The sequence below is a fragment of the Panthera uncia genome (genome assembly GCF_023721935.1).
Source record: "Panthera uncia isolate 11264 chromosome A1 unlocalized genomic scaffold, Puncia_PCG_1.0 HiC_scaffold_17, whole genome shotgun sequence".
NCBI lineage: Eukaryota > Metazoa > Chordata > Mammalia > Carnivora > Felidae > Panthera > Panthera uncia.
The window spans coordinates 110,131,557-110,159,279 of record NW_026057577.1 but is presented as its reverse complement, the minus strand read 5'-3'; the positions used below and the strand labels follow the sequence as shown (position 1 = coordinate 110,159,279).

Below are 27,723 nucleotides of genomic sequence, written 5' to 3'. Positions count from 1 at the left end.
TTGAACATACCAAGAATCAAGGCCACTAGGGTCAAAAACATTAAAATGAACAGTCCTGGGAATGGGTTATCAAAAGCAGAGTGTCTGAAATACAAGTTTAGATGTAGCTTTTACATATTAGTCTTAGCATCCAGCTGCATGGAAATGAAAGACAAAATGAATAATAAATGAAAATGTACTCTTCACTATACTTTTTTTTTTATGGGAAATATTCAGATGGGTGGGAAATATTCAGATGGGAAATATTCAGATGGGTGAAGCAGGCTTGCTTGAAGTTACACAATCTGCGAGTAGCTGAGCCAGTATTAGAACACAAGACCATCTGGTTCAGTACCAAAGCATTTCCACAACACCAAACTCCCAGTGAGGGAGAATAAATGGGTGATCTGGTCAAGTAGCACCAATTTCAAGATCCAGGATCCTTCCAGAGAGACAGGTCAACTTATATGATTGAGACGGGAAAACGTATAAACATCATCTGATCCACCTATCTTTCCATCTTTGTACAAGAATTTTACATGTATCTTTAGGGGTCATGCTAAGCCCCTCCTTATAATGTAGTTTCTAGGAATTTATTTATTTATTTATTTATTTATTTATTTATCTATCTCAAGCTTTCTTCATGTCCTTTACAGGGAATTACTGTATGGCCAAAATGATGCCAAGCTAATATTAGCTATTTCACAATGTCTGGTTATTATTAATGTGGTATAATATAGAATATGTAACTTGACAACATTCTATATACATAACTTTAAAAGTTTTACACACCATGTTGAAAATGTTCTTCATTTATGATTATTTTCCATCATCTTTGCTGAGTTGGGTATCACCACACTACAGACATCTATAAAGATGTCTCATAAATATCAAATCAATCAGGTTCCTAGTATTTATTAAGGCTTGAGCTAATACTGAAGGCTTTTCTGCGTTCAGTTCATTATGATTTTACTACTGTATGAATTCTCTGATGTACAGTGAGTTGTGACTTCTGGATGAAGGCTTTCCCACAGATAGCACATTGATAGGGTCTTTCCCCAGTATGAATTCTCTGATGTAAAACAAGGTCTGACTTCTGGGAAAACGCCTTTCCACATTCAGCACATATGTAAGGTTTTTCTCCTGTATGAATTCGCTGATGCCCTGGGAGGTGAGACTTCTGAGAGAAGGCTTTCCCACATTCACTGCATATATAAGGTTTTTCTCCTGTGTGAATTCTCTGATGTCCAATGAGATGTGATTTCTGACAGAAGGCTTTTCCACATTCACTGCATTTATAGGGCTTTTCTCCAGTATGTGTTCTCTGATGTATGATGAGCTGTGACTTCCGGGAGAAGGTCTTCCCACATTCAGTACATTCATAAGGTTTCTCCCCAGTATGAATTAACTGATGTGTAATGAGTTCCGTCTTCCTGCTGAAGGCTTCCTCACATTGAGCACATTTGTAGGGTTTCTCCCCAGTGTGAATTCTTTTATGTATAATGAGGTGGGACTTCTCACAGAAGGCTTTCCCACATTCAGTACATTCATATGGTTTCTCTCCAGTATGAGCTCTATGATGTATGATCAGCTGTGACTTCTGGGAGAACGCCTTCCCACACTCTCTACATTCATAAGGTTTCTCTCCAGTGTGAATTCTTTGATGTATAATGAGGGGTGATTTCTGGGAGAAGGCTTTCCCACACTCACTACACTCATATGGCTTTTCCCCAGTGTGAACTCTCTGATGTATAATGAGGGAGGATTTCTGAGAGAAGGCTTTTCCACATTCAGAACATTCGTAAGGTTTTTCCCCAGTATGAGTTCTCTGATGTACGATGAGATGAAACTTCTCACTGAAGGCTTTCCCACATGCACTACAATCATATGGTTTCTTTCCAGTATGAATTCGTTGATGTACAATAAGCTGTGACTTCTTGGCAAAGGCTTTTCCACATGTAACACACACACAGGTTTTCTCCTTAGTTTCAACATTCTGATATTGCATAAGGGATTGTTTACTACTAAAAATGTTCCCACACTGATTGTTATTACAGGGCATTACTCCATTGGGAATTTCCTCAAGATTAGAATCAGATGCACCATAGCTAGATGATTTTCCACATCCCAAACTCTCATCAGGGTTTTTTCTTGAATTACTCTTATTACAACTACGTAGATCAGCATTATATTTCAAGTTCTTTTTAAATACATCATAGCTATGGGATCTTTGTCTTAAAGTATCTGGCTCTATGCACTCTTGAAATATTTTTCCAAAGGCATTATATTTATGGCCTGACTCCACAGTCACTGTTTTGTTGCTGATGACTGTTACTTGCCTGAAAAGCTTGTCTTGGTTTTCCTGACATCTCTGTAGCTGGCCATCATCTTGACAGACTTTTAAAATGGAGTACAATGAACCATCCTTTGTGACTCCTTTCAGGATATTATTACGGAAGGAAACAGACCCCAAAATACATGATTTGGGGTTGTCAAGGTTACTTTTCCTGTCTAAAAGAAAGAAAGATAAAATAAAACAATTATAAAGAACAATAAACAAACAAAAAAGAACAATAAATATAATGCAGAAGAACAGAACAAATGATTAATCCAATGTAGTTGATGAACTCAGAACACAAGGACAGAGACAGGCCATCTCCTAACACAGGTCAGCATAAAGTATGATCAGATGAATGGATGGAAAAGGATATTAACGAGAAAAATTAGACCTGAAGGAAATAGAAATGTATCTGGGTTATTGTCACTCTAATCGTGGATTATTCTTCTAGAATTTTCCCATTTCTCCTGCTTTCTGAATGGAAATCCTTTTCACTTTCTGAATTCATTTATCTTATAAACGATTTGCTACATATATACTTAACTATTATCCTGTGACCATTATCCAAAGAAACAAGGTCGCTTCTGTACTCAAAATATTTTAACTCTCTTCAGTCTACTTTCCTAATTAAAAACTAACACAAACAACAGAAAAATCCAAGATCCTGCTATGGATTCAGTATCAGATTCACACCAAGAATCCAAGCTTATATTCCACTACTTCCCATAACACCTTCTATATATACCAACAGAAACTAGCAAAGTTCTCCCAGAAAAGCCTTCATTCTCTACCTTCAAAGTTTTATTCACACACCCTCTCCCCACCACAATCTGCCTTCACCTTCCTCCTTCAGCATCACCAACACTCAGCATGTTTCAAAGCAGCTACAGCTGCACGCTCCGAAAAACACCTTCTCAAATTCTGCTGCATATTTAGACTTGCATTTTCTCCGAACTTTTAAAATGGTAAAACTTTTAAAATGGTATATTTGACACATAATTTTGTACACCATGTGCCTGGAGGTCTTACCATGTAAAGTACAACCTATGTTCTTGGGAGGAATTTGCCTTTCTATTGCCTTTTCATAAAAGGTGTTAAAGATACACATATATGCAGAAAGGAAGAAGATCAATAAGAAACAGCTCCTCCTTATAAAGGTTAAGAATTATTTAATTATTTGTCAAATGCCTACTAAATTCTCAGCACAGGAACAAACAATAAGAAATCTCGATAAGGATTTCTTATCGAGCCTCAGGCATCAATCAATTAAGAAAACAAAACAATCTGAGATTTCACTTCCCTTGTCTCCCATCTGCCTGATTTTCATCTGTATAGATCCAATTTGATACGTCTCTCTTGATGATCCATGGATCTTCTCCTTGTTCCAACTTAGAGATGACATCTGGTTTGGAAACTGGATATCCTATTAAGTGGAAATCACAGAGGAATTGGGATTGGGGGCACTGAAGGAAAAAAGAGAAGGTGTTGTTTCAGAAGGGCTACAATGAATCAGTCCAGTTGACCCTCAGCAAACACCATGACCTCTGTTTGGGAAGGTCTGAAGATCGTAAGTCATTATATATCTCAGGAACCACCTAAGCACAGCACCTGATAAGGAAAGGCCCTTGGTTGGACAAGTCTGAGTGATGCAGGGAAGCCATCCTTACCCAATGAGATCACGTGACTGAAGTTCTCCAGCATCACATCTCTATACAGGGTCCTCTGAGCAGGGTCCAGTTGCTGCCACTCCTCTTGGGTGAAATCCACAGCCACATCCTTGAATGATACCAACCCCTGTAACAGTATATTCCTGTTCAGTCTGAAGTGACCATTCTCATCATTCCTACTATAGTATATAAAACTACAACTACACCTAGTTTTGTATCATAGTATTTGGGAGAAACAGCACAAAATCTTGTCTTTACAAGAAGAGACAGATTAGGAAAACAGAAGAGGTAAATCAAAATGCCTACCTAATACAAATGGTAATTTAATAAATGATAAGGGCAGCATTCAAATAACTGAGAGGAAAACAGATTATTCAAAGAATAATACTGAAACAACCGGAGAGTCAACAGGAAAGGAAGAATGTTGAATCCATATGTTAAAGGTGGAATTAATTGTATGCTCTTAAAATTCATATGTTATATGCTAACTGCTAGTTTCTCAGAATGTGACCTTATTTGAAAACAGGGTCACTGCAGATGTAATTAGTTCTATGAGGTCACTAGGATGGACCCTAATCCAATATGACTAATATCCGTATGAAAAGGAGAAATTTGAACACAGAGACAGACACACATAGAAGAAAGATGATATGAAGAGACATGGGGAGAAGACGGTCACCTATAAGCCAAGGAGAGGGGCCTGGAAGATTGTTCTCTTACAGCCTTCAGAAGGAATCAACCCTGCTGACACTTTTGCGTTTTGGCTTCTAGCCTCCAGAACTTTGAGACAATAAATTTCTGTTGTTTAATCTACCCAGTCTGTGGTCTGTTGTTAAGGTAGCCCTGGAAAACTAATACACCATATTTTATGTCTTGAGAAATGCAAAATATACATTCTAGATGAAGCAAAAAATTAAATTCTAAAAATATAGCCAAGAGCATAAAAGTAACAAAACATGGGAAGATTTTTATTAATAATTACAGAGCAGAGAAAGCTTTTGTTTTTTGGGTTTTTTTAATGTTCCTTTTTTATTTATTTTGAGAGAGTGAGAGAGACACAGAGAGAGGGAGCGAGCAGGGGAGGTGCAGAGAGAGGGGAAGAGAGAGAATCCCAAGCAGGTTCCATGCTGTCAGCACAAACCCTGATGTGGGGCTGGAACCCACAACTGTGAGATCATGACCTGAGCCAAAACCAGGAGTTGGGCACTTAACCGACTGAGCCACCCAGGCGCCCCTAGCAGAAAAAGCCTTTTAAAATAAGAGATTAAAAAGAGAAAAAACACATATAGAGAATCACAGAATGTCAGTGTTCTTGAAGATCATAATGTAATACCCTCAATTTATAGGAAAATAATCATAGCTTCACCTCAATTAATGATTCTCCCATATATATATATATAGATATATATATAGATAGATATATATAGATATAGATATATAGATATAGATATAGATATATATGCAATAACTAGTAATATAATGAAGTATACGAATTACAGTAGCAATACTGAAAACAGACATAATGAGAAATGTACAGGAAACACTCATAAAAAAAAATAAGATTATTGATGTGACATTAACACAAAAAAAACTTGGGTAAATGTAGAGCCGTAAGGTATTTCTGGAGGGGAAAGGGACTATTTTAATTAGGTCACCATCATGTTCACAGTTGTCATCTACTAGAATCTGAGTGATGTTTTTCAGCTTTTCCTCCTAAATATTTCATTATTATCAAATATTGCTTTCAGAACAAAAACAGATTAAACACGGTTTCCACTGTCAACACCCCCTGCTTAAAAGTATCCACTGGTTCTATCCTTTCGTAAACAATCAGTCTCAATCATCTCAGTCCCACGCCAAGTCCCATATTCACACCATCAAGCTGCCAAACATTTAATTTGTCCTTAAAACAACCTTATTCACTTTCTAATTTTACATATGAGAAAACCTAGAATTACAGTAGTTCAGTAATCACTTGCCAGAGGTCAGGCACTGAAGATATGATTAACTCTCAGCTTTAAAAAGCAGGTATTCTGATTCAATGGCTCCACACTGACTCCTTGATATTGTAAACAAGGTCTTCTGTATTTTATTGTTTTAATAACACCCTTAGTCAAACTTCCAATGAAACACCCTAGATTTTCGTTTTCCTCAAATGCTCAGCCTTCCTAAAACCACTCTGCCCTCTCTACTTTTGTAAATGTTGTTTCCCATCCTTATCCTACTTCTCTCATGATCTAAAGCTCAATAATCTTTTAAGCCTATTTTCTAACTCCTTATACAGCTGGTTGCTCCCCCCTCTCTGTTTTAACAGTTCCTTGCTCCCATATCTATTATAAAATTTTTATTTGTCAATGCTGCTTTCCATGTCTGTTTACCTAATTTTTCTCTGCATTCCTCCCAGAAAAAAAACCATACCGAAATCTTCTTGAGATACTCCACAGCCAGTCAATGCATGTGACACAATTAGGTACTCAAGAAATGTTCACTAAAAAAAGGAATGAATGAAGATTACAGAAAATAAAATAAAGTTCACATTTAACTAAGAATAGTTCTGTGGATTAATCAGTTACATTCTTTTGATCTAAAGAACAGTGACATGAGAAAGAAAATAAATGTGGAATGTAGAGAAAATCCATTCTGACAGGAAGTTTAAGAGATGTAATTTTAACATTCTGATTTTGCTTTATGAATTATACTCAAATGCTTCATTATACTAAGTATGCATAAATTTTGTTAATTTTGAGAAAAATATAATGTATAATCAGTGGGAAATTGTACTCTTATCATCTACAAACAAATGTTTATGGCTTGGGTGACTGGGAGAATGGAAGAGAGAAGGTGTTAGAAGAAGAAAGGAAGGGGCGCCTGGGTGGCGCAGTCGGTTGAGCGTCCGACTTCAGCCAGGTCACGATCTCGCGGTCCGTGAGTTCGAGCCCCGCGTCAGGCTCTGGGCTGATGGCTCGGAGCCTGGAGCCTGTTTCCGATTCTGTGTCTCCCTCTCTCTCTGTCCCTCCCCCGTTCATGCTCTGTCTCTCTCTGTCCCAAAAATAAATAAAAAACGTTGAAAAAAAATTAAAAAAAAAAAAAAAAAAAAAAAGAAGAAGAAAGGAAGAATAGATATGTGTACAAATAATGACTTCACTTCTGGACAGTATGGGAAAAATATAAATCCCTCTTCCTAAAGGAACAGGCATACAATCCGTTAATAAGCCCCAGTAGTCGGATTTATTAAGCTAATAAAAATCCATTTTCATTCTCTAAAGCTACTCCAACAAATATAAGACTAACTAGATATGTAATTTTAAACCTTCCAGTTGCCACATTCAAAAAATTATTTTCAAATATATATAGGTATCTCAATATATCCAAAATATAATTTCAAAGTATAACTGACCTTTAAAAATTATTAGTGTGCTTTTTGGAATTGTGTCTTCTAAACTCAGTATGCATTTTACACTTAAGGAACACCTCAATTCAGGCTAACCAATTTCAAGTGCTCACTAATCACATGTGGCTGGTCACTCTGCACTGAACAGCACAACTCTAAAGCTACTGACATTCAAGAAAAAAACCAAAACAACCTTATCTTTTTGCAATAGAACCCACCTGTTAAGCTTTACTGTAAAATACACATGAGCACTCCTAATGCAAAAGTTGATTACTATATTTGATAATAATAATGATGACAATATAATAACAATACCAACAATTAACACTTAATTTAGAACAAACCATCCCAGGTACAATTCCAGGCATGGTTTTTATTTACTTAATTCTTACAACAACCCTATGAGGTTTCTAATCCCCATTTTACAGATAAGAAAACAGTCACTGTTTGACCAGGCTGGAAAGAAATATCATGCATCCGCTAAGATAATAAAGAATTCTAGGGGCACCTGGGTGGCTCAATCGGTTGAGTGTCCAACTTTGGCTCAGGTCAAGATCTCATGGTTCATAAGTTCAAGCCCCACATCAGACTCGATGCTGTCAGTGCAGAGCCCGCTTTGGATCCTCTGTCTCCCTCTCTCTGCCCCTCCCCCGCTGTGCTCTTTCAAAAATAAATAATCATTAAAAAAAAAAAAGGATTCTAGGTACTGGCATAGGAAGATATTCAAAATGTATACAAAAATCTTTACCTGGGACAATTAAAAAGCAAGTTTTGCAGCACGGAATCTTTACTGTGTAACATTATTTCTCCAAAAGAAAAACACAAGAAAGTAAGAGACACTCTTATACATTTGTACTTTCACGTGTACACACTTAATCATAGTTATATTGAAAAGGTTTGGAAGATTACAAACAAATGGTTAACACTGAGAGTCTTAGAAGGAGGAGAGTTAAAAGGTTTAAATTTTTATCACTGATATAGTTTGAAATTTATATACCATGTACATAGCCAATGTTGGCAGAGAGAAAAATCACTACACACTATTAAAAATGGAAGTGCAGAGAAGGAACTGGCCTCGAGTTGGAAAGTGATCCTACACAATCTGAAACCACAGCAAAGGGTATGGAGTATCAGGGACCCATGCTCTACAAAGCTTTGCCAGAGAATTATAATGTAAGAACTGCCCTTTGGGAGAAAAATAGATTTTGGAAGACCATTCAAAATGCACCCATCCTGTGTTATCTAGATTTTAGCAGTAGGTAAAACTGGACAATAGGAAGCCTCTATAATCAATCAGGTCCTCTAAACCAGAAATCTAACAAACTTTTTCAGTAAAGCATATATTTTCAGCATTGCAGGTCATACGGTCTCTGTTGTACTTACCCAATGCTGCCATTGTAGCAGGAAAACAGCTACAGACAATACATGAACAATAAAACTGTCCATAAAAATAGAGAGCTGAATTTGGCCTACGGGCAATAGTTTGGTGAGCCTAGCTCTGAAGGATAAAGTTCACGGAGTCTGGCTATGACACTATAACTTCCCTCTAAAACAGATCATTTTGTGATACAGCTACCAGAAATCTACTGTTGCATTTACCACAGGAGTGTTGCTAAGAATACTGTGTACTCCATCATCTAGACAAAGACCCAGAATGGAAATTTGTTTTAGTCTTACATGGTAAGAAAGAATTTCTTCCCATGGGAAATTGATCTGTTTTCTCTTTAGAGGACTGTGAATCAATTAAGTGGTGATGTCTTCAAGAAAGATCAGAAAAACTAGTACGTTCGTTTTTAAAAATGTTTTCAGGCCAGGTTTATCTACATGTTCTCGAGAAACTCTTTCTAGGTCTTAACTTTCATTTTGGCTACCTTCTCCCTAATCCAAATTTTAGCTATCTGCACTATTCCATTTGGTCGGACAGAAAATGAAGGAAATTCTGAAAATTAAATACAAAAGCAACTCACCTGGGACTTCATCATTCTCTGCTCTCTTCTACAAGTGCAGATGTCTGAAAAAGCAAGACTGGTGCTCAGATGGGCATTTTCACAGACCAGACCGTCTGCTGCTTCCACATTCACCAATCTAGAAACAACCACTAGAATCAGCTGTATGATGACACAACCAGTGGGGATAAGGCTATTTGGTCCTTGAGAGGGTCAGGAAGCACTAGGTGAAGGAGGTCCTCTTGTGACCACACTATGAAGATACACAACTTGGTCAGGGTGGTTTAATTGTAAAGATGTGAAGGTATATTTCACACTGACTTACTAACAGCTTATTGTTTCCCTATGAATCAGTAATTCTATTTGTAGAATATTCTCCTAAGGCAATAAACATAAATGGATATGTATAAAGTAAACTGTAGATGGACTGCTCCAGCAACAAGAATGGCCATGACCAAATGGAAAACTGAGAAATGCATTCCCTTATTCCCCAGAAAGAACCAGCAGCTGAATTCCAATAATCTCCCAACAGGTCTTCTATATTTTCCCCCAACTCAGCAAACTCTCTTGCCAATCAATATTCATGGGCCAAAATGTTAATTTTAAGATGTTTTCTGTTTAAACTATTATTACAGATTTTTTTTTTTTTTTTTTTTAATTTTTTTTTAACGTTTATTTATTTTTGAGACAGAGAGAGACAGAGCATGAACGGGGGAGGGTCAGAGAGAGAGGGAGACACAGAATCTGAAACAGGCCCCGGGCTCTGAGCTATCAGCACAGAGCCCGACGCGGGGCTCGAACTCACGGACTGTGAGATCATGACCCGAGCTAAAGTCGGACGCTCAACCGACTGAGCCACCCAGGCGCCCCGTAAACTATTATTACAGATTTTCAACAGTGCAGTCATCTACATATAAAAATGGTGATAGGTTGGAAACACTCATACAAGAGAATATACTACAATGCAGGAAGGCATATTACCCGGTCAATTTTTCTCAGTCCCAGAAGGAGTCATTCAGACAAGACTGAACTGGTTCAGAGCAACTGAATGCTCCCAAGACCGGGAGGCTGTTTTACATGGGGTATTCCCGGCGTTGTCAAAACTGATCTGGAAGGAAACAATCAAGAGAAATAGTTATACTCATCTCTGGGTACCCAGCAGGTGCTCAGTAAGTGTTTCTTGAATAAAACAACATGATTTCAATTCTTAGAAAAAGCTGGGCTGAAAATCATACTTTTGATAACAATCCATCCTTTTAAATTTGTTTGGTCTTGTTTTAAAATGACCATTTTGGGGGGAGACGAGGACCAGGCTAAGGGCGCAATGGTGGACCGCGAAGGGGTCTGACCTTTAAGAACTCAATGGTTGCCTAAAACCTGTGGAAACTTTAAAGTATGTAAAAGCCTTTCCCGAAAAGTAGGGCTGATCATGCCTGATCCCATTATTGCTCCCTCCAAATTTCTGAATCCTTGGGTCTAGCAATGACACACCCACAGAATTCCCCCATGACCACTACATCACTGACCACCACATGGATGGTCATTTAATCCGCAGCCTCCTCACCAATCACTGATTCTCCACAGTCCCATCAATCACTGGCCCCAGTCAGTCCTCCTACACGCCATTTCGGATCCCACAGACAACTCCATCACTGACACACTATTCCCCAATTACTAATCTCATACCTCACTCCAACCCTGACTCCCAAATAAACCCAACATGAATCCCACACACCTCCCCACCCGTGACTTCATAAATCTCCAATCACTGACCCTCACAGACCCCTCCCCTCCCATTATCAATCCAACAGACTCACCGCACATACCCGCCTTCTGTCTTGCGGCTCCGTTATCAGGTCTCGAAACGCCCATCACGGCTTTAACCGGGACGGCTGTCACAGCCATACTGCTGAACTCTCCCGCTTCCTGTCTGGGTGAGCACAGCGCGGGGCTCCCGAGCCTGCGCCGAGCGGTGCTGGGAGGTTTTGCCCACTCCGCATCCTCGGCGGCTTTGTTCAGGAGGCAATATGGCCGCCCCCAGGTGCTATGTCGGAACTGGGGCCGCCATCTTGAGAATTTGGTCAGTTCCGTACACGCGGAGGAATTCGGTTCCGTCCGAGCAGGGGTTTGGGATGTGCCACCGCCCCCTGCCCCAGGGAAGGGGGCAAGATGATGGAGAGGAGGATTTTACGAACCAGCTAGGTGCGAGGTTTTGCAGAGAGCTTTTACAGGTTTGGGGAAGAAATTTGAGTGATACGACCCCTACTAGAAGACTGCATTTGGTGAAAGAGGAAGAACTTCGAATGGTAAAATACTCTCATGGACGGCACTCCTTAAATATGTTTGTAATGGTACAGCCTACACCGGGAGGTTCGCCTAGCTTGGAGGGGTGAGGCGTAGAATGGCACAGTTCCTCCGCGGAGATCCCACTGTGGGCGCGAAGTGGTGGAAGAGTTCACTGGTGGGCGGAGGAGGGGATCCACAGTAGAAATGAACTTTATACTAAAAGCTATTATAAGGGATTCTCTAGGGGAAATTAGTACTACTAATTGCTGTAAGTTGCTGAGGCGGCCTGAAGGAAAAAGGAACATTCAGAGGCAGGGAGGAGGAGGAGACGGAGGCACAAAGCGTTGACGTGGAGAAGCTGGCGAGAAGAGGGGCAGCGATCCTGCCGCTAAGGAGAGGGCTGTGTAGACAGCGGTGGGAGCCGGAAGGACCGAAAGCAGGACGCGTAGGAACAGAAGTGGGAAGCTAGGGGACACAACACGGGAGACGCGGGGGGAGGTTGAGACCGAGAAAGGGGAGACTGAAAAACAAAAATGGAGAGGAAGCGGGGAGGAGGTTAGATTTCAGGAAAACATCACTTGAAAAAATAATGAACCACAAAGCACTTACCATAACCTTTAGGTACTTCAGGCTTTTATATTAAAAAAAAAAAAAAAGTGCTAACTAATGTTTCCTGTGCTTAGATATGCTTTTGAATCATGTTTTTGAAAGAGCCATGAGATTTTTGGCTTACGTAATTAAATGAATAGCAGTTTTACATTGAGCAGTTTTATCATGTCAAGTAAAAACAAATCGATCTAGATGAGAGATTTTATTCAGAAAGATGGTTGCAATAGGGAGAACACTTCATTCTCAGAAATCTGCAAGCATCTCAAAATCAAACCTTACCTTTCCCCACCCCCCCCCCCCCCCCCCCTTTTTTATAGAGGGTTAAGAAGGGTTAGCAGTAACCTTCAACAGGTAGGAGTGCAAGTGGCAAAAACAGGACACTTAAAAATGTTTCTGGAGTTCTCAGATTCCGTGAAAAGCTGTTAAGGGAGGATGTTATGCATATACATATTGCTTTATGTGGTTAAACTTGGGGACCAGCCAAGTTTAGGGGCCTGTGGAAAAGAGAGGGGCCTAACTATTGCTCAAGGAAGAGAGTAAAATAGCAATTGCACTACTAGGTATTTATCCAAGGGACACAGGTGTGCCGTTTCGAAGAGACACATGCACCCCCATGTTTATAGCAGCACTATCGACAATAGCCAAAGTATGGAAAGAGCCCAACTGTCCATTGATGGATGAATGGATAAAGAACATGTGGTATATTTGTACAATGGAGTATTACTCGCAATGAAAAAGAAAGAAATCTTGCCATTTGCAACTATGTGGATGGAACTGGAGGGTATTATGCTAAGTGAAATTAGAGAAAGCAAAAATCATATGACTTCACTCATGAGGACTTTAAGAGAAAAACAGATGAACATAAGGGAAGGGAAGCAAAAATAATATAAAAATAGGGAGGGGGGCAAAACATAAAAGATTCTTAAATATGGAGAACAAACGGGGTTGCTGGAGGGATTGTGGGAAGGGGGATGGGCTAAATGGGTAAGGGGCATTAAGGAATCTACTTCTGAAGTCATTGTTGCAGTATATGCTAACCTGGCTATAAATTTAAAAAGTAATTACTTAGGGGCACCTGGGTGGCTCAGTTGGTTAAGCGGCCGACTTCAGCTCAGGTCGTGATCTCGCGGTCCGTGAGTTCAAGCCCCGCGTTGGGCTCTGTGCTGACAGCTCAGAGCCTGGAGCCTGTTTCAGATTCTGTGTCTCCCTCTCTCTGACCCTACCCCGTTCATGCTCTGTCTCTGTCTCAAAAATAAATAAACGTTAAAAAATTTTTTTTAAAGTAATTATTAAAAAAAAAAAAGAGGGTAAAAAGTGGGCAGTTGCGATCAATTTGAACTCCCACAGTTACATCAATATTTATTGCATGCCTTGTGCTTAAGGCAGTGTAGCCACTGTGCTAGGCACTAGGGGTATAATGATTAATTTAAGATCCTCAAGGAGTGGGGCACCTGGGTGGCTCAGTTAGTTAAGCCTGTGACTTCAGCTCAGGTCATGTTCTCCTGGTTAGTGAATTTGAGCCTCACATCAGGCTCTGCACTGACAGTGAGGAAACTGCCTGGGATTCTCTCTCTCCCTCCCTGTCTCTGCCCCTGCCCCACTTGTGCCCACACACATGCTCTCTCTCTCTCTCTCGAAATAAATAAACTTTAAAAAAAAAAAAGAAAAGAAGACTCCTCAAGGAGTGATGCCAGTGGATGCTGTAAATATGGGAAGGGCCTAACCATGAGAACCTTGTAGTAATTTAAAAAAGTTTAGCTCTTGAGCCAAAGTGTGATGCAAAGCTGTCCCTAACGTAGTATCTCATTAAAAAAGAAGCTGAAGGAGGAGACCTCCCTTGTAATGAAAGAAATAAGAATTAAAGCTGCAGTAAGATCCTATTTCTCATCTATTAGCCTGTTAAAAAGTATTCTACTTTTGGAAATATATGGTGTTGATAAGGCCAAGGGAATAAGGAATTCTCATATGTTACTGGTGGGACAGAAAAATGATACAGTCCCTATATAGGTGGTTTAGCAATAGCTAGCCAAAATACATGTATTAGTGACTTCCAGCAGTTGGGCTGTGAGGACAAAGGCGTGCTGGGAATGGTGACCAAGAAGTTGGCGTGGCAGCTTGAATTCATTAGAAGAGTCAGTTGCGCCAACAAATGGAAATCTAGGAAGAAGCAAATCCATTGTTTGACTACATAATTGTCACTGATTTTGAGTCAGCATGTAGGAATGATGGGAAACGCCACCAGAGCCAAGAAATTAATGAACTTCCAACACTTTGCTGAACACATTAACTGGAAAAATTGAATCCGACTTCCACTTCCAGGCCTATGTCCAGCCTCAGGAACATCCAATTCTTTCTGAATTTTGCATGGAACTGACAGGCATAAAATGGGCTCAAGTTGATGAAGGAGTCCCTCTGAGGCTTTGCTTAACTCAGTTCTGTAAATGGATTCAGAAACAAGAAAATTATTTTTGTTCCCTTATGTTCATGTTTCATTTCTTAAATTCCACATGACTGAAATTAGATGGTATTTGTCTTTCTCTGAGTGACTTATTTCACTTAGCATTATATACTCCAGCTCCATCCATATTGTTGCAAATGGCAAGATTTTATCTTTTTAAATTTTTTAAAATTTATTTTTGAGAGAGAGACAGAGAAAGAGAGACAGAGTGCAAGCAGGGGAGGGGCAGAAAGAGAGAGACACACAGAATCGGAAGCAGGCTCCAGGCTCTGAGCTGTCAACACAGAGCCCAATGTGGGGTTCAAACTCACAAACCGTGAGATCATGACTTGAGCCAAAGTCGGACGCTTAACCAACTGAGCCACCCAGGTGCCCCAAGATTTTATTCTTTTTATGGCCGAGTAATAGTCCATTATGCACATTGTCTTTTTTTTTCAATATATGAAGTTTATTGTCAAATTGGTTTCCATACAACACCCAGTGCTCATCCCAAAAGGTGCCCTCCTCAATACCCATCACCCACCCTCCCCTCCCTCCCACCCCCCATCAAGCCTCAGTTTGTTCTCAGTGTTTAAGAGTCTCTTATGCTTTGGCTCTCTTCCACTCTAACCTCTTTTTTTTTTTCCTTCCCCTCCCCCATGGGTTTCTGTTAAGTTTCTCAGGATCCACATAAGAGTGAAACCATATGGTATCTGTCTTTCTCTGTATGGCTTATTTCACTTAGCATAACACTCTCCAGTTCCATCCATGTTGCTACAAAGGGCCAGATTTCATTCTTTCTCATTGCCACGTAGTATTCCATTGTGTATATAAACCACAATTTCTTTATCCATTCATCAGTTGATGGACATTTAGGCTCTTTCCATAATTTGGCTATTGTTGAGAGTGCTGCTATAAACATTGGGGTACAAGTGCCCCTATGCATCAGTACTCCTGTATTCCTTGGGTAAATTCCTAGCAGTATGCACATCTTCTTTATCCATTCATCAGTCAGTGGACATTTGGGCTCTATCCATAGTTTGGTTATTATTCATAATGCTGCTATAAACATTAGGGTGCATGTATCCCTTTGAATTAGTATTTTTGTATTCTTTGGATAAATACCTAGTAGTGCAATTGCTGGATCATAGAGTAGTTCTATTTTTAACTTTTTGAGGAACCTCCGTACTGTTTTCCAGAGTGGCTGCACCTTGGCATTTCAACCAACAGCATAAGAGGGTTCCCCTTTCTCCACATCCTTGCCAACACCTGTGTTAATTTTAGCCATTCTGACAGGTGTGAGGTGATAGCTCACTGTAGTTTTAATTTGTATTTCCCTCATGATGAGTGATGTTGAGCATCTTTACATGTGTCTGTTAGCCATCTGTATGTCTTCTTTGGAAGGATGCCTATTCATGCCTTCTGCCCATTTCTTAACTGGTTTATTAACTACAGAGAGCTAACTGAGGGTTATTGGAGGAGAGGTTGGCAGGGGGATGAGTTAAATTGGTGATGGGTATTAAGGAGGGCACTTGTGATGAGCACTGAGTGTTACAGGTATGTGATGAATCACTAAATTCTACTCCTGAAACTAATATTATATTGTATGTTAACTAACTGGAATTTAAAGAACTTGAAACTATTAAAAAAATAAAAAACAAAAATAAAAATAAATACATGTATTAGTTATCTGTTGCTGTGTAATGAATTACCTGAAAGTTAGTGTGAAATTATAAACATTTACTGTGACATATTTCGGTGCGTCAGCCTGGGAACAGCTTAGCTGAGTGGTTCAGGTTTCGTCTCATGGGGTTGCAGTCAAGCTGCTGGCCAGGGCTGCAGTTATTTCAAGGCTCAAGTGGAGAAGAATATTCTTTCAAATTCAATCGAGTGGCTGATGACAAGTCTCAGAATATCAGTTTCCAGGTTTAGTTCCTCACTATGTGGGCCTTTTTTTAGGCTACTCCTGACATGGCCGTGGTCTTCCCTCTCCTCAAGCCTGCCTCATAATGTGATAGCTGGCTTCTACCAAGACTGAGCAAGTCAAGGGAGAGAGAGAGGGTGAGCAAAGGCACACAAAACAGAAACCACACTCTTTTTAGAACCTAAATTGAAAGTGGTATCTTATTACTTCTTCTGTATTCTGTTTGCTAAAAGTGATTCACTAAGGCCTGCCTGCCCACAGTTAAATGGGAATTGAGCGCCACTTCTTAAGGGGAGGATTGTTAAAGGGTATATGGACATATCTCTAAAATCACAACACTACATAACTTTCACCCTTTGATTCAGAAAATCCACTTCCAAGATATATTTCAAAGATATATTGGCCAAAAAAAAAAAAAAGACAAAAAAATATGGTCAAAAGATTATTTATTACAATAATGTTTTTAGTATCAAAAGATAGCAGTTAACCGGACATCTACTAATAGAAGTCTGGTTATATAAATTATGGTATCAACATAAAACAGTATTATTCATCAGTAAGAGAGACAGAAAAATCTCTATGTACTAATATGGAGTGAAATTCAGGATATAATGTTACAAGAAAAAAATGAAAAATTTATTACCATTTAGTTTTATAAAATGTGAAAATGAATGAATATATATGCAGTCAATTGTCATTATTCATGTTTATGTCCTATATAAGGTTGCTGCAAACAGAATTAGTGAATTAAAAAAACACATTGCTCCTAGGGGAAATATATAAATATATATACTTACACACACACACACATATATATTGGATATAATCTTAAACTGCAACTTCGTGAAGTTTACAACTTTGTGTAATTAAGATTATAATCTTATAATCAATTAATCCTGGTAAATTATACTTTATTTTACAAAAGAGAAAATTAGGTTCAGAAGCATTAAGTGACTTGCCTGAGGTGACTCCATTAACAGGTGCCAGAGTTGGATTCTTACTCCACCAGAGGGGCCCTAGAGCTGGAGGTTGTTACACTCCAGTACACTGCCCCTGCTATTTCCATCCTCTTGAAAGCTGGAACAAGAGGAAGAGTATCCCTTCAGTTCAGTCTCACATGGAAATGTGTGCATGAGGCAATGCAAATTTTTCACTCTCTGTACATGTCTGCTAATGACTACAAAAGGACCACACTGATTTGGGGTTTATAAATTAATTTCAGCAATTAGGTATATTTGCAGATATGGAATCTGTGAATAATGAAGATCAACTGTATGTATGTTTACCTGAAAAAAAGCAAGCAATGAAAGAATAAACCATCAAAATATTATCTATAAAGGATGTTGTTAGGGGCGCCTGGGTGGTTCAATCAGTTGAGCATCCAACTCTTGATTTCAGCTCAGGTCATGATCTCACGGTTGTGAGATTGAGCCCCACATCTGGCTCTGTACTGTGTGTGGAGCCTGCTTTAAGATTCTCTCTGTCCCTGTCCCTCTGCCCCTCCCCTGCTCTCTCTTGGGGGGGTGGAGGTGGGAAGTGTTGTTAGTTATCTACTGAAATGTAGCAACTTACCCCAAAATGTAGTGGCTTAAAACAACACACATTTATTGTCTCTGTGTGTCAGGAATCCGGACAAGGATTATTTGGGTCCTCTGCTTCAAGGACTCCCAATACATTCTATAATCAATGTATTGGCTGAGGCTGGGATCTCATCTGAAGATTCAAATGAGGAAATATGATTGTTGGCAGAATTCACTGTCTCAAGAGTTGTCGAACGAAGGGCATTCACATCCTTACTGGCTGTTGAAAGAAAGCTACCCATAGTACCTTGCCATGTAGGACTCTCCAACTTATGACTTGTATATTTAATGAGGCAGGAGAAAGAGTCTATAAGCAAGACAGAAGTCAGTCTTTTATAACCTAATCACAGAAGTAGCACTCATTCAATGTTGCTATATTCCATTGGTTCAAAGCTACTTACTCATATGGAGGGTATTACAACAAAGGATACCTGGAGGTGGGAATCGTTGCCCATTTTAGACACTTCCTACCACAGGAAAGAAGAAAATAAGGTAGAGGGTGCAGAGACAGTACCTAATCTTCTCTGAATGTACATGTTCTGTTGACTTAACTTTAGAACCTCAAATTTTTACATAATTATGAGGGGTGCCTGAGTGGCTCAGTTGACTAAGCATTGGACTTCAGCTCAGGTCATAATCTCATGGATCTGGGTTCAAAGCCCACGTCGGGCTCTCTGCTGTCAGTGCAGAGCCGGCTTCGGATCCTCTGTTCCCCTCTTTCTCTGCCCCTCCCCGCCTTGTGCTCTTGCTCTCTCTCTCTCTCTCTCTCAACTAAATAAACATTTTTAAAAAACTTACATAATTATGAAACAAAATTAAATTTTATAAAACAATCCCAAATTTCTACCTCTGGCCAAAGTGATGTAACAAGGAATGGATTACACTTTCACCTGAAACAATGGAAAAACCAGACAAATGTATGAAACAATGGTTTTCAAGTGATCCTCAAAGATGGGAAACAAATGAGGTAACCCCTTTGATTGCTCAGTTTACTGCCTTAAGAAAATTTACAGGATGCAGCATAGGGAAGGGGAGCCTAGGCAACAACCAGCAGACTCTCAGGGTTGAGGAGAAAGAACTAAGAGTATAGACAGACCAAGGAAGCTAGATTCACAGAGCAGAGAACCAAAGAGCACAAAGCTGCACCAAAAGGAGAGCTCCAGAGCTTGCAGAGGGTCTATGTAAGTACTCATCAGAATATTGGTCAGTGTATGCATATAAGTAATCTATCAAAGTTTGGAAAAATAAACGCTTGAAATGAAGGAGAAAACAGTAACTAGGTGTCAAAAAAGCCAAGATTAATGCTATTTCTACCAGCCAGACTGGCAAACTTCACTCTTCGTGAGGCATTGGGAAGAGTACTCAAAAGGTTCTACCCCAATAGTGAAAGTAATTAGCTCTACACTAAAATCTTGCTCTGGTGCCGCCTAATAATCAGACTTGAAAGGATCAAGCTGTTTCCAAGTAACAACTGAACTGCAGAGAAAGGTTTACAAAACACTGGAATACAAAAATATCCAGCACCCAACAAGGTAAGATTCACAATGTCTTGCATCAAATCAGTAATTATCAGACATGTATAGAAACTGGAAAATGAGGGGTGTCTGGGTGGCTCAGTTGGTTAAGCGTCCGACTTTGGCTCAGGTCATGATCTCACGGTCCGTGAGTTCGAGCCCCGCGTCGGGCTCTGTGCTGACAGCTCAGAGCCTGGAGCCTGTTTCAGATTCTGTGTCTCCCTCTCTCTCTGCCCCTCCCCTGTTCATGCTCTGTCTCTCTCTGTCTCAAAAATAAATAAACGTTAAAAAAAATTAAAAAAAAAGAAACTGGAAAATGATACTCATAACAAGAAAAAGCAAAGAAAAAGAAAAGGGATCAGAATCGAAAAAGATACTGGAAATTACAGGTCTGGATGTTAAGAAGTTATAGTTCTTGCAGTCATTAGAAGGATAATGCTAAAATATTATGAACAACTCTAGCCTCATAAATCTGACAAGGTAGAAGAAATAGACCATTTTCACAAACACCAAAACTCAACCAAGATGAAATAATCTACATACTCCAAATTAAAACTGATTCTTAAGTAAAGACCTCACAAAAAGAAAAGACAATTTCACTGGAGAAATCACCTAAATTTAAAGAAATAACACTCATTTTATACAATCTCTTCCAGAAAACAGAAGAGACTACATGCCAGATAATTTTATCAGGGAATTATTACCAAAATCACACCAAGAGAGAAAACTACAGAACAATGTCTCTCATGAACTTAGCCATAAAAATCCTTAACAAAATATTAGCAAACAAAATCCAACAATCTATTAATAGAATCACACACTATGATAAAGTGAAATGTATTCCAGGTATGCAAAGCTGGCTCAAATATGAAAATTAACCAATGTAACCCATTTATCAAAAAGATACAAAGAAAAAATGTGATTATATCAATCAACACAGAAAAATCATTTGACAAAAGTCCAACACCATTCATGACAAACACTCTCAGCAAACTAGTAATAGAGGGGAATTTATTCACCTTGATAAAGAGTATATACAAAAAAGGAAAACAGACCAAACATAATATTTAATGGTGAAAGACTGCACATCTCCTCCTTTAGATAAGGAACGAAGAATAGTATTTGCTCTCACTACTTAATTCAACACAGTACTGAAAATCCTACCCATCAAAATAACACAAGAAGACAAAATTAGAAGCACAGAGGTCAAAAAGGAAAGAAATAAAACTGATATGAATCACTGCCTTCATAGAAAATCCAAAGGAATTTACCAAAATTAAGCCTAAAACTTAGTGAGGTCAGCAAAGTCAAAGGATACAAGATCATCAGTGCATAAAAATCAATCACATTTCTATATGCTAATAATAAGCATATGGAAATAAGAACACTATTTGAATCAGTTCAAAGGAATCAAAACACTTGGCTTATACTTAACACATAAAGGACCTTTACGAAGAAAATTACAAAAGGTTGTTGAAAGAAATCAAACAAATGAAGAGATAGCTCATGTCTATTGATTTGAAGATCATAACTTGTAAAGATGTTAGTTTTCCTCCAAATTGATCTATAGATTTAATGCAATTTCTATTAAAATCACAGAAAGCTGTTGTTGTTTGCAAACTTAGACAAGGTTGTTCTAAAATCTGAATGGAAAAGGACAGGCCCTAGAATACTAAAGCAATCTTGTAATAAAGAATAAAGTGATGGCACAAAAACAGACACTCAGATCAATGGAACAGAATAGAGAACCCAGGAACGGACCTACAAACGTATGGCCAACTAATCTTTGACAAAGCAGGAAAGAATATCCAATGGAATAAAGACAGTCTCTTCAGCAAGTGGTGCTGGGAAAACTGGACAGCAACATGCAGAAGAATGAACCTGGACCACTTTCTTTTTTTTTTTTTTTAATTTTTTTTTAACATTTATTTATTTTTGAGACAGAGAGAGACAGAGCATGAACGGGGGAGGGTCAGAGAGAGGGAGACACAGAATCTGAAACAGGCTCCAGGCTCCGAGCTGTCAGCACAGAGCCCGACGCGGGGCTTGAACTCACGGACCGTGAGATCATGACCTGAGCCGAAGTCGGCCGCTTAACCGACTGAGCCACCCAGGCGCCCCTAGACCACTTTCTTACACCAGACACAAAAATAAACTCAAAATGGATGAAGGACCTAAACATAAGACAGGAAGTCATCCAAATCCTTGAGGAGAAAGAAGGCAAAAACCTCTTTTACCTTGGCCGTAGCAACTTCTTACTCAACATGTCTTCAGAGGCAAAGGAAACAAAATAAAAAGCTTCTGCACAGCGAAGGAAACAGTCAGCAAAACTAAAAGGCAACTGATGGAATGGGAAAAGATATTCGCAAGCGACATATCAGATAAAGGGTTAGTACCCAAAATCTAGAAAGAACCTATCAAACTCAACACCCAAAAAACAAATAATCCAGTGAATAAATGGGCAAAAGACATGAATAGATGCTTCTCCAAAGAAGACATCCAGACGGCCAACTGACACATGAAAAACCGCTCAACACCACTCATCATCAGAGAAATACAAATCAAAACCGCAATGAGATACCACCTCACACCTGTCAGAATGGCTAACGTTAACAACTCAGGCAACAAGATGTTGGCGAGGATGCGGAGAAAGAGGCTCTCTTTTGCACTGCTGGTTGGAATGTACACGGGTGAAGCCACTCTGGAAAACAGTATGGAGGTTCCTCAAAAAATTAAAAATAGAACTACCCTATGACCTAGCAATTGCACTACTAGGTATTATCCAAGGGATACAGGCATGCTGTTTCAAAGGGGCACATGCACCCCAATGTTTATAGCAGTACTATCGACAATAGTCAAAGTATGGAAAGAGCCCAACTGTCCATCGATGGATGAATGGATAGAGAAGAAATGGTATATACATGCAATGGAGTATTACTCAGCCATCAAAAAGAATGAAATCTTGCCATTTGCAACTACATGGATGGAACTAGAGGGTATGATGCTAAATGAAATTAGTCACAGAAAGTCAAATACCATATGACTTCACTCATATGAGGACTTTAAGAGACAAAACAGATGAACACAAAGGATGGGAAGCAAAAATAATATAAAAACAGGGAGGAGGACAAAATAGAAGAGACTCATAAGTATGGAGAACAAACAGAGGGTTACTGGAGGGGTTGTGGGAGGGGGGATGGGCTAAATGGGTAAGGGGCATGAAGGAATCTACTCCTGAAATCATTGTTGCACTATATGCTAACTAAGTTAGATGTAAATTAAAAAAAAAAAGTTAAAAAAGAATAAAGTGAAGGTGGGGCACTTGAGTGGCTCAGTCAGTTAAGCATCTGACTCTTGGTGTTGGGTCATGTCATGATCTCACGGTTCATGGGTTTCAAGCACCACATCAGGTTCTACACTGACAGTGTGGAGCCTGCTTGGGATTCTCTCTCTTCATCTCTCTCTGCTCCTCCCCTGATCTCTTTCTCTTAAAATAAATAAATAAACATTAAAAAACTTTTTTTAAAAAAAGAATAAAGTGAAAGAAATCAATCCCATAACTTCCATTCATCATTGTACTGGAAGTTCTAAATCAGTGTAAACAAAAGAAATAACAGATGCCCAGTTTGGAAAGGGAAAGATAAAGCAATCTTTATTTATAGATATATGATTTTCTATATAGAAAACTTGATGTATTCTGCCAACAACAACAACAACAACAACAACAACAACAACAAAAGGGCTATTCTTAGAACTAATCAGTAAGTTTAGGAAGGAAAGTTGCAGTATACTAGATCAATAAACGGTTTTATTTCCATATACTATCAACAAATGATCAGACTAAAATTTAAAATATCTACAGAATTTCTTTTAAATATGAAAGACTTGTGGTAAGTCTGACAGAAAATGGAAACATTTATACATTGAAAACTAGAAAACAATGCAAATAGAAATGAGACTTAAATAAAAGGACTATGTCCTGTTCATGTGTCAGAAGCCTCATTATTGTAAATCTCAAACTGATTTAGAGGTTCAGTGCAATCAATTTAAATTGCAGCAAACTTTTGAGATGAAATTGACAAGATTTTTTTTTTTAAGTTTCATTTTATTTTTGCGAGAGATAGAGACAGCACAAGTGGGGGAGGGGCTGAGAGAGAGGGAGACAAAGAATCCCAAGCAGGTTCCAGATGAAGGGCTCCATCTCATAAAACCATGAGATCATGACGTGAGCTGAAACCAAGAGTCAGATACTTAACTGAGTCATCCAGGTGACCCAAAATTGACAAGATTCTTAAAATTCATATGGAAATGAAAAGGTCTTAAGAATAGCCAAAAATCTTTGCAAAAAAAAAAATTTGTTTGAGGTCTAATACTACCTGATCTCAAGATTTATTATATACACAGCTACAATATCAAGACAATGTGGTATTGGTGTAAAGACAGAAAAATGGGTAAATGAAATAATAGATCAGAAATAGATACAACTGATATAATAACAACAAATTTTCAACAGAAGCATTTCAGTGGGGGAAAGAATAGTGTTTTTAACAAACAACTGGATATCTATATTTTAAATTGAACCTTAATCCATTCTTCATAACATATAAAAAAATTAACTCAAAATGGACCATAACCCTAAATATAAAATCTAAAACTATAAAACTCCTAGAAGAAAATGTAAGAGAAAACCTTTGGGACCTAGAATTAGGCAAAGAGTTCTTAGATAAGGACAATGAAAGCATGAACCACAAAAGAATAAATGAGAAATTGGACTCTAGTCTTCAAAAGACCCCACTAAGGGAATGGAAAGAGAAGCCACAGACTAGTGACAGATATTTTCACATCATATATCTGTTAAACAACCAGCAGCCAAAATGTACAAAGAGTTCTAAAACCAAAATGTTAAAAACTGAGCAAAATATTTAAACAGACACTTCCCTGGTGTATTAATGGCAAAAAAGAACATACAAAGATGCCCAACATCATTAGCTATCAAGGAAATGTTAATTAAAGCCACAATAGGATACCACTTATGCACCTACTAAAATGACTAAAATTTAAAAACTAGTATTACCAAATGTTGGTGAGGACATAGAGAAATGAACTTTTAGACACTGCTTGTAGGAATGTAAAATGGTGTAACTACTTTGGAAAATAGGTGATTTCTTTTAAACATAAACCTATACGATCCAGCCATTCCATTTATAATTATCCAAGAGACTAAATATTAGGCATGTGTGCATACACCATACAATATCCAGGACGCGTGCATAGTTATACAGGAATGCTCATAGCAGCTTTGTTTGTAACAAAAACTGGAAGTAATTCAAATATCTATCATAGGAAAATGAATATTCATACAATGGAATACAAATTAGCAAGAAAAAGGAAAGACCTCTTGATACACAACAAATTGGATTAAAATTCAAAACAATATGCTGAAAGGAACCAGGAAAAACAAATTTTCACTTTATTATTCCATTTATTTCAAACTGTAGGACATGCAAATGAATGTATAGTGGCAGAAAGCAGATCATTGGTTGCCTGGGTACAGGGTGGAGAGCAAGTGAATAAAGAGTCATTACCAAGGGGTAAGAAGAAGCTCTCAAGGATGGACATGTTCCTTGTCTTCATTGTGGTGACAGTTTCATTGGTATATATGTAAGACCAAAGTTACCATATTATACACTTTAACTATGTGTAGTTTATGGTATGTATTAAATTAAAAAAAATTTTCTTAAAAAAAAAAAAAAACCTCTTCACCATGTTTAAAATGCCCTACATTTATCTGCTTTTTTTTTTTTTTTTTTTTTTTACATCAAATACCCCTTCTAATTCATTCCACTTTAGACATTCTGTTCTTCCCCACCTTTCACCTCAAGGCTTTTGAGAAAGCTCTTCTTACTAGTATACAGATTTATCACTACTCTCACCAATGGCCACAGCAAATAAGATTTAGATTATCTTCCCCAAATAAAAATACCTTTCTCTTCTGGTCTTTCTTAGTCCCAGTTTACCCACACCTTATAAACTTCCTAATGTAATGAAATTTTGGAATATTATTCCACACAGGTTGTTAAACCAGTAAAACTGTTCATTCACCCTGTCATTGAGTCCTTCAACTAATATTTAGTGAATGTTACATACTATGTACTCTTCTAGAGCTTGAGCCATATCATTATAATAATGCAGCTAAATATTCCTGCTCCAGTCGTACTTAAATGCTAGCAAAGTGGACTGAGAGTAAATAAACAAATTATAACATGACAAAAATGCCATTAAAAAAGTGAAATAAAGCAAAGCGATGAGCAGTAACACTTGGGGGAGTGTTGTATTACATACAGAGGTCTGCTAGTCTTAGAGAAGTCTCACCTAATCAGTCATCTATGAACACAGAGTCAGAATATACTGCCAATTCTACAGTGATAAAATTATATAATAGTTACCAGTGTCTGCTCCTCAAGGCTACCAGAAGAAAATAACAAAAATTGGAGCAGATATAAACAACGTAGACAATAAAAACCAGTGAAAATCCATGAAACCAAGAGTTGATTCTTTCAAAAGCACAACAAAATTGACAATTTTTTAGCTAGACTGACTTAGGAAAAAAAAGAAAAGATTCAAATAAAATCAGAAACAAAACAGAAGGCACTGTAATTGATTTTACAGAAATAAAAAAGATTTTGGGTACTCTGAATAACTGTACACCAAGAAACTGGATATTCTAAATGAAATAGACAAATTCCTACAAACCCAAAATGTACCACGACGGACTGATAAAAGAAGTAGAAAATCTGAATAAACCTGAAACTAGTAAGGAGATTAAATAAGTAATAAAAACCTCCAAAAATATAATCCTGACGACAACTGCTGCCTGGCAGTGTCTCCTCGGCACCAGAGGTGAGCAGAGATGCAGACCATACCTCAATCCTCTTAGAGATGAAAAATTTGAATCCCAAAGAAAAGCAAGATCTAGAAAGCAAAACAGTCTAGAAAATCAACGCAGGGAGTGACACTGAAGAGGCTGAAAAACAGTAAGTTGTACCAGAACCAGAGAACAAGAATGAAGGAAATCAGGATAAAGAAGGATAAAGAAGAAAGGGAGCCAGAAACATCTAGAGATGAATATAAACAAAAGTACTTCAGAACATACAATAAGACTTATCAGTGTTACAGACCAGAATCAACTTCAAGTTCAACCACTCTTTTTCACTGTCTACCATGAACAGTTCACTCTATGCTTCAAGTCAACTAAACAGGACAAATACTCCTGTAGGTATAACGTCTGTTTACTCCAGAGTATTAACAAAGGAAAATGAAAGACAGGGAGAAAAAAAAAAAAGGAATGAAGATGAATCACTACCTAAATCAATCATAGAATGATGGCAACAAGGAGAAATAAGATCTACAGAAGTTTAATATTGGAAATAAGCTATCAGTGAAAATGAATAAGAACAACAATCATATAGAAGAGGGATCTAATAAGAAAGAAAACTTAGATTCCATTTCTACATAAAAAGCCAGTCCCACATCAATTAGTGATCAGTGCGATGCCTTACTGGGATGCTTTGGATCACTTTTTTAAAAGAAAGAAAACTTTACAGTGGCAGGCTAGAAAAGGAGGATTTCTGACTTTAAGAACTTTTATGAACAAATTCCAGCTGAAATTAAAAAGCTGAAAACATAGCTACATGATGCAAGTATGGAACTGACAGATCTTAAAATGCAGATGGAAAAAAGACATCTAGAGATTAGAAAGATTTACTGTGAAGTCTCTACTGGAAATGGAAAAAAGGGAACAAAAAGCTTTAGAAAGAATACCAGAAGTAGTAGAGCCCCAATGCTACCAGACGTAAAAGCAGACAAATAGAAACTAAAGGATGAAAATAGGGCACTGGTCAGAGTGATAGGCAAACTTTCCCAATTAAAAAGAGAAACAGCAAGTAATGGAATTACATATTATAACCTAGTGGACCATAATCAACAGTCACTTGAAATTCTTGGAGACTATCATTTTCAGAGATTCTGCCACATGCCCACTTAGTATTTTTG

The 27,723-nt window shown here is 38.3% G+C and overlaps 1 protein-coding gene and 1 pseudogene across 3 annotated transcripts; one reads left to right on the top strand and one right to left on the bottom strand.

Moving 5' to 3' along the window:
- Window positions 1-234: 234 nt before the first annotated feature.
- Window positions 235-12,003, bottom strand: LOC125934544 (zinc finger protein 300). Of its 3 annotated transcripts, none has more exons than XM_049647990.1 (6): window positions 11,139-12,003; window positions 10,303-10,429; window positions 9,343-9,460; window positions 3,985-4,111; window positions 3,614-3,740; window positions 235-2,486 (listed from the first exon to the last, which is right to left on the bottom strand). In XM_049647990.1, the coding sequence occupies exons 3-6, from the start codon at window positions 9,355-9,357 to the stop codon at window positions 941-943; spliced, it is 1,815 nt and encodes a 604-aa protein (XP_049503947.1). In that variant the 5' UTR covers window positions 9,358-9,460; window positions 10,303-10,429; window positions 11,139-12,003; the 3' UTR covers window positions 235-940. The 3 variants fall into 3 exon arrangements, with proteins under 3 accessions (XP_049503947.1, XP_049503949.1, XP_049503948.1); XM_049647992.1 differs by having other exon boundaries at window positions 9,343-9,386; XM_049647991.1 differs by having other exon boundaries at window positions 11,148-12,003.
- LOC125935276 (protein phosphatase 1 regulatory subunit 12A-like) lies at window positions 11,349-27,723 on the top strand (annotated as a pseudogene).

Coding starts and splice junctions, on each gene's coding strand:
- LOC125934544 (XM_049647990.1), bottom strand. Junction 3,741..3,984: donor CAGTCACGTGATCTCATTGG/GTAAGGATGGCT, acceptor TCCACTTAATAG/GATATCCAGTTTCCAAACCA. Junction 2,487..3,613: donor GCAGATGGGAGACAAGGGAA/GTGAAATCTCAG, acceptor TCTTTTAGACAG/GAAAAGTAACCTTGACAACC.